Here is a 19469-nt window from a genome sequence, read left to right as displayed (position 1 = left end):
ATGCCGGCTCCCTCGGCCTGAAAGTGAGATGAACGCCGCACCCCATAGTTAAGTTTGACTGGACTTAACCGCCCAGGGGTCCTTTACCTTCTCACTTATTGCAACAACTTCATGCTGAGTGCCAGCACCATTTTGTTTTGTTTTTCAAGTAGAAAAGCTCTTATTCTATATGTATGCTTTGAATACCAATAAAGTGTCTTAAATAGCTACATGTGTGCAGACCAGGATATAAAATACCACCAGCACCCCACAAAGAATGCCTATACTTGCACCATACAAGATTAGGAATGCAAACTTTAAATCAATTCAAATCAACATAAATGTCATTTTGTGAAAGTTAGCAAGAATATCTATGACAGTCTTCCACCTCAAGTTCTTCCCTTGAGAGATTCTTCTACTTTCTATCTCCCGCTACCTGCAATTCCAGGTCAACATTTCTTGTAAATCAGCAACTGCACCTGACACACACACAAAATCACTCATTTTGAGCATTGACCACAAAGAGACAGTCCTTCACCAGTGTGGTGTAGTGGTTAAGAGCGGTAGATTCGTAATCTGGGGAACTGGGTTCGCGTCCCCACTCCTCCACATGCAGCTGCTGGCTGACCTTGGGCCAGTCACACTTCTCTGAAGTCTCTCAGCCCCACTCACGTCACAGAGTGTTTGTTGTAGGGGAGGAAGGGAAAGGAGAATGTTAGCCGCTTTGAGACTCCTTCGGGTAGTGATAAAGTGGGATATCAAATCCAAACTCTTCTTCTTCTTCTTCTCCTCAGTGTACTCAATTCAAACTTTCAGCTACTCATCTGGACCATTCAGATGAATGTGAATCATGGTCTGGGGCTAGGGTCTGACAGTACACAGTGCAGCAACTTTGTTGAAGCTAAGCAAGTCCAGCTCTGGTCAGTGCCTGGATGGGAGACCTCCTGGAAACCATATGAATGCTGAATGGAGTTTAAGACATTTGAGATGCAAAATGTATTTATTAACCTAGAAGTAGAAGCAAATAAATGGAACTGAAAGTGATTCTTGGGTTACAATGAGTAAATCATCTTGCTCTGGGGAAGAAAGCAGAATATGCTTGTTTCATAAATAGAAATTAGTCCAACATTGCCTTGAAGGTACTCAGTGAAGGAGCTCCTGTCCTTCCCTGTGGAAATGTAGCAGGACCCCCAAGACCTACATCCGGTCACACCAGCAGGTTCACATCTCACCCGCCACAATTTTGTGAAAGTTCTTCCCAGACTTTCCCTTTACTTCTTCCTTGAGGCACAGTCCTCTCTTCCTTGCAACATCTCGAAGGGCTTCCTTGACCTTCTCATTCCGCAGGGTGTAGATGAAGGGGTTGAGCGATGGGGCCACCACACTAGTCAAAAGAGCCACCACTTTGTCCACCCTTTCGGTATAGGTGTGTGTGGTGCGGACATGCATGAAGATGTGGCTGCCGTATACTATGGTGACCACAACCATGTGGGAGGCGCAAGTGGAGAAGGCCTTACTTCGACCTTGCACGGAGGGGCTCCTCAGAACAGCCAGGGTGATCAAACAATAGGAGATGACAGTTAGAACCAAGGATCCGAGGATGAGCCCCCCAGCCAGAACCAAGTTGATGGTCTCCACCCATTCAGTGTCAGTGCAAGCCAGGTTCACCAAGGGCGTGCGGTCGCAGAAGAAATGGTTGATGATGTTGGAGTCACAGTAGGGTAGACCAGTGACCATGATGAGCGGGCCAAGGATGGTGAAGAAGGCTGCTACCCATGTCCCACAGACCAGCTTAAGGCAGAACTTCCTGGTCATCAGTGCTGGGTAGCGCAAGGGGTTGCACACGGCTTGATAGCGGTCAAAGGACATGACTCCTAAAAGCAAGAACTCAGTAGCCCCGAGGAGAAAGTAGAAGTAACATTGAGTCATGCAACCAGCGAAGGAGATGGTGTGGCTTCCCCAGAGGAACCCGGCCAAAAGCTTAGGAACCGTCACCGTCGTGAACCAAATTTCTGCAAAGGAGAAATTGCGGAGGAAGAAGTACATGGGGCTCTGCAGGCGATGGTCGGACAGAGTGATGCAGATGATGACCGTGTTCCCTGAGAGTGTGATGAGGTAGTTGGTCAACACCAGGAAGAAGAGAAGCAACTGCGTGGAAGGTTCTGTGGGGAAGCCCACCAGGTAGAACTCCCGCACAGCTGAAGAATTGGCATAAGGCATGGATGGATGGTGGGCTCTGGCCTTTTCTGTAGGGGCAAAACAAAATTCGCAAATGACATTCAACTCCAGATGGGGGAGAAATCAGATTGCGTTCACATTTAAAGGAGGAATTATTGAATTTGAGTTTCCTGAAACTTTGCCCTCGTACAGTGGTACCTCGGGTTATGTACTTAATTCGTTCTGGAGGTCCGTTCTTAACCTGAAACTGTTCTTAACCTGAAGCACCACTTTAGCTAATGGGGCCTCCTGCTGCCGCCGCACCGTCAGAGCACGTTTCCTGTTTTCATCCTGAAGCAAAGTTCTTAACCCAAGGTATTATTTCTGGGTTAGCGGTGTCTGTAACCTGAAGTGTATGTAACCTGAAGCATATGTAACCCAAGGTACCACTGTATATGCATTTTGGTACACATTACTGGGCTGAAGAATTGCGTTGCAAATTTCAGAGAAGTATGGCTGTGCTTCGAATCACATTTCATTCTAGAAATTGCACATTGGGCAGGTTTACCTTTAAATGTGAATTGAATGGGTTTCTGCCCCATCCCTTGCTGAGTCCCAGCTCTCTAACGAAGATCTATTCTACGTTCAAGAGGCTTAGGATCCTCTGCTTGGTTTTGTGTGCTCACTAACAGTGTCAAGGGAGCCTGATGAATTGGAGGGAGCAGAATCCAAACTGTACATATTTTACACTCTGACTCTAAGTACACCCCTGCAGATGTTCACCCCATTGAAATCAATGGCATTACCTCAACCAAGAGGATAAAAACTTTATAAATGAATGGGAAAAAATTATAAACTATTTAGGAGACCACTGTAAGCAGAAGGAAACATTAGCGGGATTTTGATTTCACTTGTTATGTACCAATTACCATGGATAATTATGGATTGATATAAAAGTTGGAGTATCGAAGAATATGCAGTATTAAATGTTTAAAATTGCACCCCATGGAGGGGATGAGGGGAAGTCCTGAGATTCAGAGGAATGGATTTATATTTGGATAACTTTGTATTTGTAAAGCCAAATAAAAATGTTTTCAAAACAAGAGAGAAATCAATGGCATTACCCCTAACCGATGATGTGAGGAGCTTCTAGCAGGACATGTCATTACAACATTCCAATGAAATATATATCACATTGCTCATTATAATCCCTTACCTCAAACAGGTGTGTATTCTACAGCATGGAGCAGATATATCTTTTGTAGAATCTGTTGTTGTTGTTGTTTGCTGTGTTTAAACTACAATTTTATTTGTACAGCCCCTGGAGAGCTGTTTGATCAAGTAAATGTGGCTCCTTTTTTTGTCAGTGAGCCAGTAAATGTGTTAGCACATGGGTAAGCAAACTAATGTCGGGGGCTGGATCCGGCCCAATCGCTTTCTAAATCCAGCCTGCGGACGGTCTGGGAATCAGCGTGTTTTAACATGAGTAGAATGTGTCCTTTTATTTAAAATGCATCTCTGGGTTATTTGTGGGGCCTGCCTGGTGTTTTTACATGAGTAGAATGTGTGCTTTTATTTAAAATGCATCTCTGGGTTATTTGTGGGGCATAGGAATTTGTTCATTATTTTTTTCAAAATATAGTCCGGCCCCCCACAAGGTCTGAGGGACAGTGGACCGGCCCCCTGCTGAAAAAGTTTGCTGACTCCTGTACAGTTAGCATATGCATAATATTTCTATGCATCTTTGAATGGTGTGTATTATTTATTTCATTTTAGTTTATTCAGATGTGCTTTCTACATCTGCACATATACAATTCAGTGCTCTGTGTGAATAGAGCCCAAGGTCAGCAGGTCAACCTGAATATTTGCATTTTACCTGTGTGTGTTTGGGGTGAGAAACAAAGAGAGATGCAATTCTGTTATGTACATTTAAGGGAAGGGCCACACCTCAGTGATATAACATCTGCCTTACATGCAGAAGGTCTCAAGTTCAACCCCCAGTATCTTTAGATACAGAGCTTCTGCCTGTCAGTGTAGCCAATACTGAGTATAAAGGACCAATAGCCTGACTCAGTATAAGAGAGATTCCTATGCTCCTAAGAGAGAAAGTCACAGGTGATCTGGGATTCTATTGTTTCATCAATTAAATGTTTGTATGCATAGTGTGTTTGAGAACCACAAACAAATCTGTATGTCATTCTCCTCCCTCTCTCTCTCATTCTCTCCTTTCACACAGATAGATCAGAGCAGAAAGAGATGATGGAATAGTTATGTGCTGGTTTGTACTCCTTAAAAACCTTTTCTCTATGGAACAGGCACTTGACAAATGTTCCATAATGTTCATTCCATATTTGTGAGACTTCCAATTGATATTAGGCAGGTACTTTCACCAGACTGTTCCAACGCTTGCCGAAACCTTTGGATTGGTGCAAGCCAAACTTGATTTTATGTGCATTTGCACTTAAACACTGTTGATTTTAGCTATATTTTGATCATTTTATCATGTCTATTGTTCTACAATATAGCTTTTATTGCTATATATATATATATTTTAGGATTGTTTTTAGTCATCTTAGTAAACCATATACAGTGGTGCCCCGCAAGACGAATGCCTCGCAAGACGGAAAACCCACTAGACAAAAGGGTTTTCCGTTTTTCAATGCGCTTCACAGGACGAATTTCCCTATGGGCTTGCTTCGCAAGATGAAAATGTCTTGCGAGTCTTGAGATTTTTTTTCGCTCCCCACCCCTTTTTTCTAAGCTGCTAAACCGCTAATAGCCTTTTAGCAGCTAATCCGCTAATCCCTTAAGCCTTTAATAGCCACTAATAGCCGCTAAACCGCTAATAGCGCTAATCCGCTAATCCGCTAATAGGGTTGCTTTGCAAGACGAAAAAACCGCTAGACGAAGAGACTCGCGGAACGAATTAATTTCGTCTTGCGAGGCACCACTGTACAGTGGTACAGTGGATACGTTCCGGAGCCCCGTTCGCATCTAGAAGCAAACATAACTAGCGACGGCACATCTGCGCACATGCGCGTTGCTTTTTGCCGCTTCTGCGCATGCGTGTGACGTCATTTTGAGCGTCTGCGCATGCGCAAGTGGCGAAACCTGGAAGTAACGTACTACATTACTTCTGGGTTGCCACGGAGTGCAACTCGAATGCACTCAACCCAAAGCGCATTCAACCCGAGGTATGAGGTATGACTGTATCTCTTTCTGAGTAAAGACCAAAATACAATTCTGTCTGACAGGACCAAGGTCACAATACTGTTCTACCAATCCATTGCCATGGTAAGAGTTTTCTTACCATGTTGTAAAGAAAAGATTGAGTGGGAGTTGGTCATTTCAAGATTCCCCATACTCCAGGGTTGATTGCCAGCCAGAGTGGGTCACACCAGAAGAGCAGGCATGTCCAAAGTCCATTTTGGAGGCTGTCTTTATCCAGCCTTTGTGGCAGTTTATTTATTGGGGTCAAATCCTTAAAAAACTCAACAAGCTCATTCTTAACTAAAAGCTCAACAACTCGGCCCTCATGCATGTTCACTTCATCAAATCTGGCCCTCTTTGAAAAAAGTTTGGGCACCCATGCACTAGAGAGACTATAGCAATGCCACATACCTACCCTAGTGCTCACAGCCAAGATCACCCCTCGGAAGCTGTTTTGTCTTCCATCACAGAGGCTGGGTGAGGAAGGTCTGAAGAAAGGTGATGTCTTGACAAAAGAGGGAAAGGATGCTGAACTGTGTGCATACGAGAGACACAGGCAGACAGATTAGAATGGGGCTCAGCATCAGCGTCTTAATGCTTTGGTGAGGATCATTTCCCTGATTTCAGAAGCGTTTAAATGAAGCAATTCTCCAGGGGCAGAAATCCCAATAGAAAAGTGGCTGTTGAAAAAAGATGAAGTATGTAAAGCTAATCTAGGATTCATTGGCCTGAGATGTTGACATGACAAACTTATTGCTTGAATGTGCAGAAGCTCCCTGCATTTAAGTGATCAGAGCCCTTAAGCTGCAGTTCCATGAAAATATTAAATATTACATATATAGCTATCCCTTCCTTCAAGGATGCATGGTTCCCCCTCCGGGAAGGTAAATGGAGTTTCCGTGCACTACTCTGGTTCACCAGAAGTGGCTGCCCACATGACCCGGAAGCTGTACTCCGGCTCCCTCAGCCAGTAAAGCGAGATGAGTGCCGCAACCCCAGAGTTGGCCACGACTGGACCGAATGGTCAGGGGTCCCTTTACCTTTTAATAATAATAATTTAATAATGAGGCCTAGAGTTTGAACCTCCCTGTGTACAGGCACCAGTAGGTCGCTGCATCACATTGGAATGTACCTTTTACCAGAGGCAAAGCACTCTGAGAAATAAAGATGGTGGCCAGAATGACACAAGAAACTAAGAAAAGCCCTGCTTGATCAAGCCAAAGGCTCATTTAGTCCAGCACCCTGTTCTTCACAGTGGCCAACCAGAAGCCTGAACGCAGGATGTGAGCAAAGGATGTGGTATTTTCAGAGGCATAAGACTTAGAACAGTGGAGGGAGAATATAGCCATTGTGGTACATAGCCATTGATGTCCACGGTGGACTGTCTGGTGCTTTGCTCTGCAATGCACCAACTTGGTTTAAAAAAAAGAGGAAAAACATTGTGGTTGACTGCCACTAACGGGATGGAGTTATTTTGGGATGCCCTTGTGCCATACTGGTGCCACTGGTTCCACACAATAAAACAGTCTTTTGTGTTACATCAGCATCTTGCAATATGCTGCCTTATGGTCCATTGTCTTTAACATTCAATACTTTTACACCTTGCATTGACGTATCCATTGGGGTCTAATAATTTATAATAATATTTTATTATTTATACCCCAACCATCTGGCTGGGTTTCCCCAGCCACTCTGGGCGGCTCCCAACAGAATAATAATAATAATAATAATAATAATAATAGCGATAAAACATCAAACATTAAAAACTTCTCTAAACAGGGCTGCCTTCAGATGTCTTCTAAAAGTCAGAGAGTTGTTTATTTCCTTGACATCTGATGGGAAGGTATTCCACAGGGCGGGCGCCACCACCAAAAAGGCCCTCTGCCTGGTTCCCTGTAACCTCACTTCTTGCAGGTAGGGAACCGCCAGAAGGCCCTCAGAGCTGGACCTCAGTGTCCAGGTTGAATGATAGGGGTGGAGACACTCCTTCAGGTATACTGGACTGAGACTGTAAATGGGGGTAAATGGTGTTGGACTCCAGGAAATCAAAGGTGCTCAGATTCAGCTCAGAATCTCCGCTTGACCATGTGATGCTATCTACGGTTGAAATGTACCAACTTTCTGGAATCACTAGAGTAGTAAGTTTCATTGAACTATGCTGGATGTTGCACCTGAGAATATAATTAGTAATGAGCTACAAAACTTTAGTCTAAGATCCTCATTCCCTTAAGAAATTGCCCAATTAAACTTTGTGGTGAACTTCTTTTAAACAAAAAACAAAAAAAACAGGACTGGGAGCTAGCAGCTCATAGACCTAATTAAGAGCAAGGGATCCCCTGGGTCAAAGAATATCCCTGGACAGGTGATCCTCTCCTTAATTAGAAGGAGTTTGTTTTTTCCCCAGTCCCCCTTAGTTTATTTTAGGGAAAAAGGAGAGTTTCTGCAGATTTTAAAAGTCCCACCTGAGCATGGTTCTGCTTCGCCCTCCCACTTTCTACTGATGTAATAATCCTATTTCTTTTATGTTTCTTTCTATCACTGCCAACAAACTGCTAGTAGAATAAGCATCCGCTGTCCTAAGCCACCCCTAATATGGTGAGGGCTTGTAGACTTGTCCGTGATGCACAGCAGTTAGGCATGTATTGCTTCAAAACACTTTGGCCCTGACTTTCATTAAAAATATATTCAAAATATATTCAATTGCATATATTTGTGTGCACCTCACTGTGTTTACCCAGGGTTGGGTGTCCTTGGAATGGAGGTCAACTCTAACGTTTGGCCTATTTTCCTCCATCCTAGAATGAGTGGCGTATCACCAGGTGAAGCGGAAAAGGGGCTCAATTTTAAGATGCTGATGATGGATACTTACCTGAGCAGCTAAGGCCACTAGCTAACAAATAAGCCTTCCTATATGATTGTGGTGGTGATGATGATGATGCCACATATCTGACTGGTTTGCCCAAGCCACTCTAGGCAACTTCCAGTAAACTGTAAAACCTCAGACATTAACACCTTCCCTACGCACGGCTGCATTCAGATGTCTTCTAAAAGTCCGTTGTTATTCTGTTTGACATCTGATGGGAGGGTGTTCCATGGGGCTGGTGCCACTACCAAGAAGGCCTTCTACCTGGATCCTGGTAACCTCACTTCTCTCAATGAGGGAATTGCCAGAAGGCCCTCGGATCTGGATCTCAGGCTGACCAATGGGGCTGGAGATTGGTTCAGCATCCTATTCTGAACCTCTCTGGGAAGAAGATCACCGTCATAGAAGGGAGCTATGGTTATCATCAAGACTGATCCTCCCAGTGGCGTAGCGTGGGTTGTCAGCACCCGGGGCAAGGCAAGTAATTTGCGCCCCCCCCCCCCCGCTGCACTGTCCCCCCCCCCCAGATAGTCCCTCGCTCTCTCTCCGCACCGCACCGCATGCTTGGCACCCTCCCCTCCACAGTGGGCGGCGACCCGGCGGCTCAGATCGGATTCGCACAGCCAGCACTGCAGTGAGAGAGAGTGAGTGAGCCAGGTAGGGGCAGAGAGCTGCGAGTGCGAGCGCCCCCCCCCCAGATGTTGCGGCCGGTGCGGCCGGCCCCCCCTGCACCCCCCACGCTACGCCACTGGATCCTCCAAACCTTTAACAATACCAGTGGTACCTCAGTTAAGAACTTAATTCGTTCCGGAGGTCCGTTCTTAACCTGAAACCGTTCTTAACCTGAGGTACCACTTTAGCTAATGGGGCCTCCTGCTGCCGCTGCATGATTTCTGTTCTCATCCTGAGGTCAAATTCTTAACCCGAGGTACTACTTCCGGGTTAGTGGAGTCTGTAACCCGAAGTGTATATACCCAAGGTGTTTGACCGTACACCCATATACAGCCCACATCTTCAGCGCCTGCATGGGCTGGGTGTCAATAGCACCTTCTTCAACCTTCCGATCACAGGAATGCAGGAGCAGCAGCCCAGCATTCCGCTGGAACAGGTCCTGGTGCAGTGGACTTGCATTTGCTATTGTGAGCACCTCAAAAGCAGCAGAGAACTGGAAACAAAACTGTGGAAGTTTTGTTGCATACCTAATTTTATTCCTGCTGATTAAACAAATAAAAGAACATAACAAACGCATACGAGAGAGCTCTCTCATACTGCCATTCTGTCTCTAGACAGATCAAAAGAAAACAGGCACAGTGCTAGAGACGGAAGTCTGGAAGAGTGGTGTCTACCCCCTCCTTTCTCAGAGACAGAAAGTAAAACAAACATGATTTGTTGATCTTTGCAATGGGAGGGATGAAAATACTGACAGGGTTTTTAACCCAAGGTACCACTGTATGTGTTTCTGTTTTTCACAACAGACATAGCCATGGTTGGAATAAGGAGACACAAAGGCATGCCAAGAGATGCTTCTACCAGATGTTTCATTTTATTCTCCCCTCTGGGTGCCATGGTCAAGGTTGAGGTGGGGCAAGGGATGCCCTTCTGCCATGATCATGCCATTAGCCAGGTATCGGAGGGGAGGAGGGGGAGGTGGACCCACAGCATCGTCTCTTGGGACCTCATACCACGTGGGGGGAGGCAAGTCTTCTTCTGCCACCATGGAAGAGACGAGGTTCCCCATCAAACGGTGATACCTGTAGTTCTCTTCTCGCTCGCCCCCATCTCCGGCCACCCACAACGTTAAAGAGGACAGTGGAGGACAAGATCTCTGAGCCGCCCGACGGAGACGGGCACCTCTACGTCCCCAGGAAGACAGCATCTCCTTTCGAATGGGGTCCAGGTCTTGGTAGAATATCTCACTAGGGGCAAGCGATATTTCTTTGGGCTGGAACAAAAGGTTTGAGGTGAAATGGCTCCCTTTCTTAGGCGGAGTGGGGAGAGACAATCAAGAATAGCAAATCGCAAGGTACAGCGGACCCTCGAGTTACATACCACTCTGGATACGTAACTTGTGGGTTGCGAGTGTGGTAAACCTGGAAGTGTATACTTCCGGGTTTCACCGGGCACACATGTGCAGAAGCACTCTATCGCACCACACGCGTGTGGGGAAAAGGGCGCCTCCAGTTACGGACTTTTCAGGTTAAGTACGGACCCCCGGAATGAATTTAATTCGCATCTTGGAGGGTCCACTGTATTTGACATCCTCATTTCCCTTTGGAAATCCTGGTGGTTAAATGGAAATAGACAAATGGGGGCCATGTTCAGCGCCATCCAGTAGCTAAACCGTATAATGACACTTATCCATGCATACACAATGGTCATATCAAGAAAGGTTTTGAAAGTATGACATGCCTAATGGTAGGCCACATTCATGGATGGGTTTGACTTTGATGATTAATAATAATAATAATAATAATAATAATAATAATAATAATAATAAATAAATACACCACCCATCTGGGTTTTGCCAGCCACTCTGGACAGCTTCCAGCAAAATATATAAAATAATAAAATGTCAAACGTTAAAAACTTCCCAATACAGGGCTGCCCTCAGGTGCATTCTAAAGTTGTATAGTTCTTAACTCCTTGACATCTGAAGGGATTCCACAGGTTGGGTGCCACTACCGAGAAGGCCCTCTGCATGGTTCCCTGTAACTTCACTTCTCACAGTGAGGGAACTAGCAGAAGACCGTCCAGGCTGAATCATGGAGGTGGAGACGCTCCTTCTTCAGGTATACTCTTTCATAGTGATTTCTCTTCTTTTCATGGTATTGATTGAAAAGTGTCTGCACTTGTTTCAGATTACGAATGCAATCATTTCAGTTTGTTACAAAATCACTTATGCTGTTATAAGGAAGGTGAATGAACTATATGCTAGATTGAGTCTGGCCTAATTTGAAATGAAACCATTCCACTTCATTTTACACACACATACACTTTTCAAGAATTGAGGCGAGCAATGGGTGATCGGAAGTGGTGTTTTTAACTTGAAATAATCAACATGAATGGGAGTCACCTTCATGTAAATGGGTGCATAGGACAGCCCAATAAATGCACTTTGACCTTCTCTTTAACAATAAATTGCAGCCTCTAGTGATATTCAGTTTAACTCAAAGCAGACTAATTGCAGCAAGAGGGGGGGGGGGAGAAAAATCTTGACTTGGGTCCTCCTGACAAATGTGCTTCAAAAATTAAATGATATGTTCTCATGCTTCTCATGTTTATGCATTTTCTGTTAAAGATCTTCATTTGAAGGTCTCTTTTTAAATGCAAAATACTAAATTCACCATTAGTATTGTTGCTTCATACCTTCTCTGAAGACCACCAATGTTCGACTGTGCATCTCCCGCAATCACAAATTTCTTGCCCCTTTCTAAAATTAATTTACTGGTGTGTGTGTGTGTGGTATTTTCCCTTTTTGTAAATCTAGCAAAGAATAAAATGAAATCAGAATAAAGTTTTTCTCAGCACTCGCCCTTCTTCTGAGAGGAAATGTTCTGTGGGGGGCACACAGAAAAAGGGGGGTCAAGGCACATCGGTCAAGCATGCCCCCTTGCCCCCCATGACTGAGGGAGCTTTTTTAAGGATTGAAGTTGTTGAGGTTTATGAAAGATTTTACCACAGGAAATAAACTGCCAAAGGGGCCAGATTAAACCGACCGACAGGCCCCCGAAACGGACTTTGGACATGCTTGATCTAGGGTGAGAATGTGGCCTAAGAAGCTATTATTAATTATTATTATTATTATTACTGAATTTATATACCATCCTTTACCTTGAGGTCCCAGGGCGGTTCATGGAACAAAATCAAAATATAAAACTACAAAATATATAATCAAAAGAAAAAACAACAACAACTCCATAACACGCCCCCCCAACTCCACCCCCCCCCCCATTTAAAAAGGGCATAGGGTGTCAATGAGATCAACCAAAGGCCTGGTTAAAAAGGAATGTTTTTGCCTGGTGCGTACAGGTGTGTAATGAAGGCGAACTTCCCTGGGGAAAGAATCCCACAGACAGGGAGCCACTGCAGAGAAGGCCCCGTTCTTGTGCTTCCACCCTCCGGACCTCTCAAGGAGGCGGCACATGAAGAAGGCCCTTGAGACCCAACGGCCCTGCAGTGCCACTTCCATACCCCAATACTCACTGCCCATTGGCCTCTCCGAAAGAACTTCATCAACCCCTGACTTCCCCTGTCTGGTTTCTCCGACTTAGGTTCTTCATCGCCTGTTGCCTCCAGCTTCCTTCCGGAGGCCCAGTTCCCCATTCCAGGGGGCTCACCCCCCTCTTGCTGGGAGATGCCCTTCTCCCCTTTCTCCGGCTTTCCCCTATGTGGCCACCACCACTGGGGCTGAAGGCTGTGGTGGGGATGGAGCCATTGTGACCTCAGCTGGTTGCTGCCAAGGAGACCTTGAGACCTATGGCCTTGACTCCAACCTCTTCAGGAGCTGTGCAATTTTGGCTATCTGTAAGAAGAGGAATCCGTCCATCAAACACAATCCTTATTTTTATTTTGTCTGAAGAGCAGGAGTGAGGAACTTTTTATTGTCTGAGGGCCACCTTCTCTTCTGAGAGACCTTCCAAGGGCCACACACCAATGGCAGACAGGGCCAGAGGCAAACATGGGTGAAATATACTCAGAGTCACAAAGTGATTTCATGCTCTTTATTCAGCTCATAGTGGTGAGGAGGAATGAATGAATGTCCCCTCAAAGTATCTGCTTTATATACATTATTTACACAATGGGCTGCACATGATTGGCTAATTCTGGAATTCTACTGTAAGCCAATCAGGTTGTGGATTCACTTATATCTGGAGCATGATTGGGTGGTTCCTGCCAACCAATCATACTGCTGCATTGTTCTAGGACCAATCAGACTGCTGCATTCTGAATCCTATTGTTCTAGGACCAATCAGACTGCTGCATTCTGAATCCTATTGTTCTAGGACCAATCAGACTGCTGCAGTTTGGATCCTATTCAACTCAGTACATAACAGTGGGCGTGGTGATTATGCAAATATTACTCGGGTTTAGGAGGCTGCTTTCAATGCATCTCTCTTTGTACTCATAGAACCATAGAGTTGGAAGGTCACCTAGCCCCAACTCCCTGCAATGCCGGGATCTCAACTGGAGATTCATCCAGGCAAGCAAAGTTCAAGGACACAATCCAGCCAGGGTAAACTCCACTTGGGGGCAATGAGAGATGCAACCTTGGGAGAACTCTAAAGACCAAATAGGGACATTCCCTATCCCTGCTTTTAGGGGATGACCTATGTCATGGAAGTCTGAGGGGACATTTCCAAACTGTCTTCAAAGGCAGCCCCACCTATAACACATTTCCACAATCCAACCTAACAACAGCAACAACAACAACAACAGCAACATTTTATTTATACCCCGCCTTTGCCGGTTCAGAAACCGGGCTCAGGGTGGCCAACAACAAATAATTTAAAACACTTAATTGTAAAAGCAGCATAAAATACAGTATAAAAACATGAATAACAATAAAATTGAAAATTCAGAAATCAGTTTAGGGGAAATAAGCATTAGATAATCCCCAGGGCTAGCTGGCTGAATTGGTCCTACTTGGGTAGAGTTTACCAGAGTCTGTACAAGAGAAACTAGACCGTTGACCCTCGGGACTCAAACCCCTCACTCTCCTTGCGTGTTTTTGGCAATGCGTTATTGAACTCTGAAAATAGCTCTTGCTTGTCTGGAAGGAGCATAGGGAGGGCAAGGTATGTGTAGAAACTAGTCTACTGTACAAAGTTTGCCCCATTTTGCTACTGGCCCTTCTGACTACTTCATGTGGCCCCTCAAAATGTTTGTGACCCTTGATTCCCCACCTTTGGTGTGAAAACTCCTCACCACAAAATGTATGGCGGGGGACCTCCCTTCTTACCGACCAACAATGTAATCAAAATGGCCTGGAATGAAGACTTAGCTCTCAGATCTTTATTGTCCAGCAAAACGCACAATTTACCCCTTCAAAATTCCCCCCCTACAGCCCCTCAGAACATTGTCAGGTTTTTCCATCGGCGCTTGATCTCACGGGCTGCTTGATCCAGCCACCACTCTGCGTACATGACCTCCTGGAGCCAGAGCTGGAACTTCTCCCATTCGTAGGAATTCTTGAAATCCTGAGACGTCAGCTCCAAAAGAGCCGTCTCCAGCCTACGGAGCGTGGCACTGGAAAGTCGCAGGTTCCGATAGCGGAAATTCTCTTTCCAGCCTCTGACTTGCCCCTGTAACACAGAGTTGGTTACGCAACAGGATTACACTTTCATTTCTTACCACCTGTGACAGGGCTACCAGGGGCAGATTAAGCCCTTTAGAGGCCTTAAGCACTTAAAGGATTTTGGTGCCCCCGTATATATCTAATTCAAAACATAAACAATAATAAACCATAAAATAATATTTTATTTTTCGAAATGAAATGAAAACTATGGTAGGATGGAAAATAATGTGGTGGGGGTTTTTTTGTATACTTCCACTTTATTAATTTTCTAATTTCCCTCCCTATGTTTTCTAATTGCAAAGTCTTTGATCAGATCTTCAGGGTACAGGGTTATAAAGACTAGGACTAGCCGCCTGAGAAACAGTTTCTATTCAAATGAGATTTTGGTTTTAAACGCAGTGTAAGGTAGTCTCTATGGGAGTATATTGTATTTAATTATGGGGTACCATAGTTTTTAGGGGGCTAACCAGGCTGGGATAGCTGGGATAGCATGCTTGTTGGTTTCTGAATGTCTGATGTAGATTTTCAATTTCGTTGTTCTGTATGGGACAATGACAATAAAGATTATCGTATCGTATCATATCTTCAAAACAAAACTTACATAACACATCTGCTTCTATACTTAGTAAAGATAAAGAATTCAGCCTGCCTCATTGCATAGTTCTTCTGTTTTAATGTAATGGAACCTCGGTTTTCAAACATAATCCGTCCCGGAAGACCGTTCGACTTCCGAAATGTTCAAAAACCGAAGCAGTTATTTCCAGGTTTCCGGCGTTCGAAAGCCGAAATGTTCGACTCCCTAGACGATCGAAAACTGAGGTTCCACTGTATATTTCAAATGAGAAAACAAATGGCTCCACTGAGCAATTTGCTTCACCCCGCCCCACAGTCAGCACAGCACACAACATGGAGTTGGAGCTGCTTCGGAGGCAAATGGCAAACAACAGCACCATCAAAATAAATAAATAAAGTGCATATAGGAACGGGGTCCTTTGGCCTAAAATGGCAAGACAGGCTGGGGTGGAGGCCTGTCTACCCCCTTCTATGGATGTGGCAGCTGCCAGTGTGAAATGGGGGGGGGGGCAATGGGAAATCTGCTCCCTTCCTAGTCCTCAGAAATGGCACAATCCAGTGTGACCCAGAAGATCCTCAACAGCATTCGCAAAGGTGCCCTTCCACCAGCAGGGGGCAGCACAGAATCATCACAGAACAATAGACCCGTAGCACTGGGAGTTTCTCCATAGGGTCATCTCGTCTAACCCCCTGTAATGCAGTTGCCCGGTTCCACTGAGCAGTTTGTGACTATTTATGTTAAAAATCCAGCAATGGAAAATTTCTGTGGTGCTCCTCTTCCCTCGATGCCCTAAGCATGTGCTTATCTTGCTAATCCAATTCAGCGGCGACAGCCAGCATGCGGCGCGGTGTTGGTGGCAAGAGGCCGGGCACCCACAAAATTGTTTGTATGGGTGGACCCAAGCCCCCCTGGAGTTAGCACCCCTATCAAAAGTAAGTGTACTTTTGATAATAGTTACCGTATTTTCTGTGTATAAGACGGCCCCATGTATAAGATGACCCCTATTTTTTAAACTCAAAATTAAGAATTTTTTTTCACTTTTAGGGGGAGTGGGGGAGGTCACTTCCACCAATCGCTCACCCGCCTGCCCGCCACTGCTGACCCCTTGCCACAGCCACTGCCAATCACACATCTCACCGCAGCCGCCAACTGTCTGCCCGCTCGCCGCCACCAACAGCCCACCCGCCCACTTGCCGCAGCTGCCAATCATCTGCCTGCCTCGCCACAGCCACCAATCACCCACCCAATCGCTGCTGCCATTCTCCTGCTTGCTGCTGCCATTAATCGCACACACCCCTCTGAATTCACTATCCGTGTATAAGACGGCACTCAATTTTTGCCTATTTTTTTTTTTTTAGCAAAAAGCATTGTCTTATACATGGAAAAATTCGGTAATTCTTGACTCTGGACATCCCTTGCCTGATGACAGGCATTAACTCTGAATCGATATTGGTTGGGGAGTAGAAATAATTCCTTGAATGAGATTGGCTGCACCAACAAGCAAACTTTAATCTTGCATTGACTGAGCATAATAATATCCACATAGAAAGCTACTGTTGGGGCCATAGCTCAGTGGTAGAGCATCTGCCTTGGATGTCAAAGGTCCCAAGTTCAATCCCCAACATTTCCAAGCAGGGCTGGGAGAGACCTTTGTCCAAAACTCAGAAGTGACCCTGCCAGTCAACATGGCCAGAAGTGTGCTAGATCAGCCATCTTCAAACTTGGATCTCTATATGTCGTTGGACTCCTATCATCACCGACCATTGGCTAAGCTTTCTGGGGATCAGAGTTGCAGTCCAGCAATATCTGGGGACTCAAGGTTGAAGAGCGATGAGCTAGATCAGAGGTTCTCAACCTGTGGGTCCCCAGATGTTGTTGGACTACATCTCCCATCATCCCCGAGCTCTGGCCTTGCTAGCTAGGGGTGATGGAAGTTGTAGTTCAACAACATCTGGGGGACCCACAGGTTGAGAAAAGCTAAGTTAGATAGACCCGTGGTCAACATAAGGCAGCTTCTTGGGTTCCTATGAGAAAAACCACCCATGTCCTGTGGCTTGTGGCAGTGAATCTTCTGAAGATGTCCATCCAATGGTAAAGGTAAAAAGGTAAAGGACCCCTGGATGGTTAAGTCCAGTCAAAGGCGACCATGGAGTTGCAGCGCTCATCTCGCTTTCAGGCCGAAGGAGCTGGCGTTTGTCCATAGATAGCTTTCCAGGTCAAGTGGCCAGCATGACTAAACCACTTCTGGTGCAACAGAACACCATGACGGAAACCAGAGCGCACGGAAACATTGTCTACCTTCCCGTCACAGTGGTACCTATTTATCTACTTGCACTGGTGTGCTTCTGAACTGCTAGGTTGGCAGGAGCTGGGACAGAGCAACAGGAGCTCACTCCGTAGCAGGGATTCCAATCAACCTTCTGATCAGCAAGCCCTAGAGGCTCAGTGGTTTAGACCACAGCGCCACCCGCATCCCTCCAATGGCATGTTGGTTAAAACATCAAATCTCACGTTGCCTTCCCTGTCTTCCTCCTTCACTTCCCCCATACTCACAGCACAACAAATCCTTGGCCAACAGCAGTCAAACAGGTCCAGCTGTTTCTCCGGTCTTCTTGGGCTGCTGGATGTTGCCTGGCTGAGCCCAACTTGGGAAGGAACACTCCCCATCAGCCCCCCAGGGTGCTGGTTGGGACGGAGGCTCTGCCGTGGCTTTTGCTATGTGGAAGAAAAGGAGCCCTTCCCATGCAGCTCTGGTGGCTTCAAGACCCCGCCTGACCTCACAATGCAAAGGTGAAATCACAGAGGAACCATGCACATTATCTCTGCAATATTTATAAGGGTTGTGAACAAGGTCACAACCCAAGGAAAATCATGCCTGATCTGGATCTGCCCCAATATCAATTCAAGGATAGGGCTCATGTTTAATTAGGGCTTTAAACTAAAGATACATTTGGAAAGGGAAGCAAGGGGACACTGAGTTCCGTTCCCTCCCTCTCAACCACACTGTGAGCAGGAGGGTTTAATCCTGCTGGGGCAGCCTGCCTCTCCTTCCTGACTGCTGCCTCACCTTGTAGCAGGGACCAGATTCCTCCAGGTGACTCGACCCAACCTAGGGCAGCCTGGGGCTATCTCCACCCAAGTGGGACGCAGGTGGCGCTGTGGTCTAAACCACTGAGCCTCTTGGGCTTGCTGATCAGAATGTTGGTGGTTCAAATCCCTGTGAGGGGGGTGAGCTCCCATTGCTCTGTTCCAGCTCCTGCCAACCTAGCAGTTCGAAAGCACACCAGTGCAAGTAGATAAATAGGTACCACTGAGGCAGGAAGGTAAACAGTGTTTCCTTGCGCTCTGGTTTCTGTCACGGTGTCCCATTGTGCCAGAAGTGGTTTAGTCATGCTGGCCACATGACCTGGAAAGCTGCTTGTGGACAAATGCCGGCTCCCTCGGCCTGAAAGCAAGATGAGCGCCACAATCCCATAGTCGCCTTTGACTGGACTTAACTGTCCAGTGGTCCTTTTCCTTTACCTTTTTTTTTTTATCACCACCCAACTCTGCTGAAGCGCAAATCCTTCTGGATCGGCTTGATTCTGATCAGGGGCTAGGATTTAGCCAAATTTGGCGCACAGCCCTAATATCTATCCCTTACCCCCCAAAAACCAGGATTTCCAAAAGAACATGGAGCGGGGGGGAGGATCTGCAACAGAACTGATCATTTGCTCTTCAGTCAATATCCCGCTGACTGATCTAGTGGTTGGAGTGAACTGGTTTGGTTTAACAAATTTAAATGCATTACCTCAAAAATCTCCAAGCTATGCCAGACAATAGTGACCATAAGGGCTGGGTGAAAGTAATATGAATTAAGTTAATTTTGAGGTGGGGCTTTGAATGGTTTTTAGGTCATCTTCAAGTTCATTTTCTTGCTTGTGTGTTTTTTGTTTCGGTCCTTTAAGCATGAAGGTCATAATTGTTGCAGGAAAATAAACTTAAATGTTTTGCCATTTTGTGCTTGAACCTAAAAGGGTCCAAGAGAAAAAAGAGACAATGGGGGTGTCTAATTTAAAGAAATTCCCTGGCCCTGGATATGCAAAACAACAGTTATGGAGAAGTAAGTGTAAAGAAGCCCTCCTCTATCCTTCATTGCCTCAAAGAAATGGCTGCAGTGGCTACTTTAGTGGCTAAGAGTGCTCAGGCCTCAGAGTTCTGAGTTCAAATCCTCACTCAGCTGTGAAGCTCACCTTGCGCCAATCACTGTCTCTCTGCCTAACCTACAGGGTTACTGTGGTACCTCGGGTTACAGAGGCTTCAGGTTACAGACTCCGGTGCTAACTCAGAAATAGTACCTCGGGTTAAGAACTTTGCTTCAGGATGAGAACAGAAATTGTGCGCTGGCGGCG

General features: G+C 45.7%; 1 protein-coding gene and 2 long non-coding RNA genes across 3 annotated transcripts; all 3 read right to left on the bottom strand.

Annotated features, from left to right (window-relative positions):
• Positions 1 to 960: 960 nt before the first annotated feature.
• LOC310663068 (olfactory receptor 6M1-like) lies at positions 961 to 6142 on the bottom strand. Its single transcript, XM_083410661.1, has 2 exons — positions 5762 to 6142; positions 961 to 2225 (listed from the first exon to the last, which is right to left on the bottom strand). The coding sequence occupies exon 2, from the start codon at positions 2197 to 2199 to the stop codon at positions 1201 to 1203; it is 999 nt and encodes a 332-aa protein (XP_083266787.1). The 5' UTR covers positions 2200 to 2225; positions 5762 to 6142; the 3' UTR covers positions 961 to 1200.
• A 3588-nt stretch (positions 6143 to 9730) lies between these two features.
• On the bottom strand, positions 9731 to 12775 carry LOC310663216. Its single transcript, XR_014504388.1, has 3 exons — positions 12761 to 12775; positions 12413 to 12727; positions 9731 to 10151 (listed from the first exon to the last, which is right to left on the bottom strand). It is a non-coding gene; the product is annotated as an uncharacterized lncRNA (long non-coding RNA).
• A 1431-nt stretch (positions 12776 to 14206) lies between these two features.
• On the bottom strand, positions 14207 to 19117 carry LOC310663218. The gene is made up of 2 exons (XR_014504393.1): positions 17632 to 19117; positions 14207 to 14511 (listed from the first exon to the last, which is right to left on the bottom strand). It is a non-coding gene; the product is annotated as an uncharacterized lncRNA (long non-coding RNA).
• Positions 19118 to 19469: the final 352 nt, after the last annotated feature.

The sequence above is a fragment of the Podarcis tiliguerta genome (assembly GCF_965153285.1).
Source record: "Podarcis tiliguerta genome assembly, chromosome: 13".
Taxonomy (NCBI): Eukaryota; Metazoa; Chordata; class Lepidosauria; order Squamata; family Lacertidae; genus Podarcis; species Podarcis tiliguerta.
Note: the sequence above shows the minus strand (reverse complement) of the source record. Positions and strands in the feature narration are given on the sequence as shown.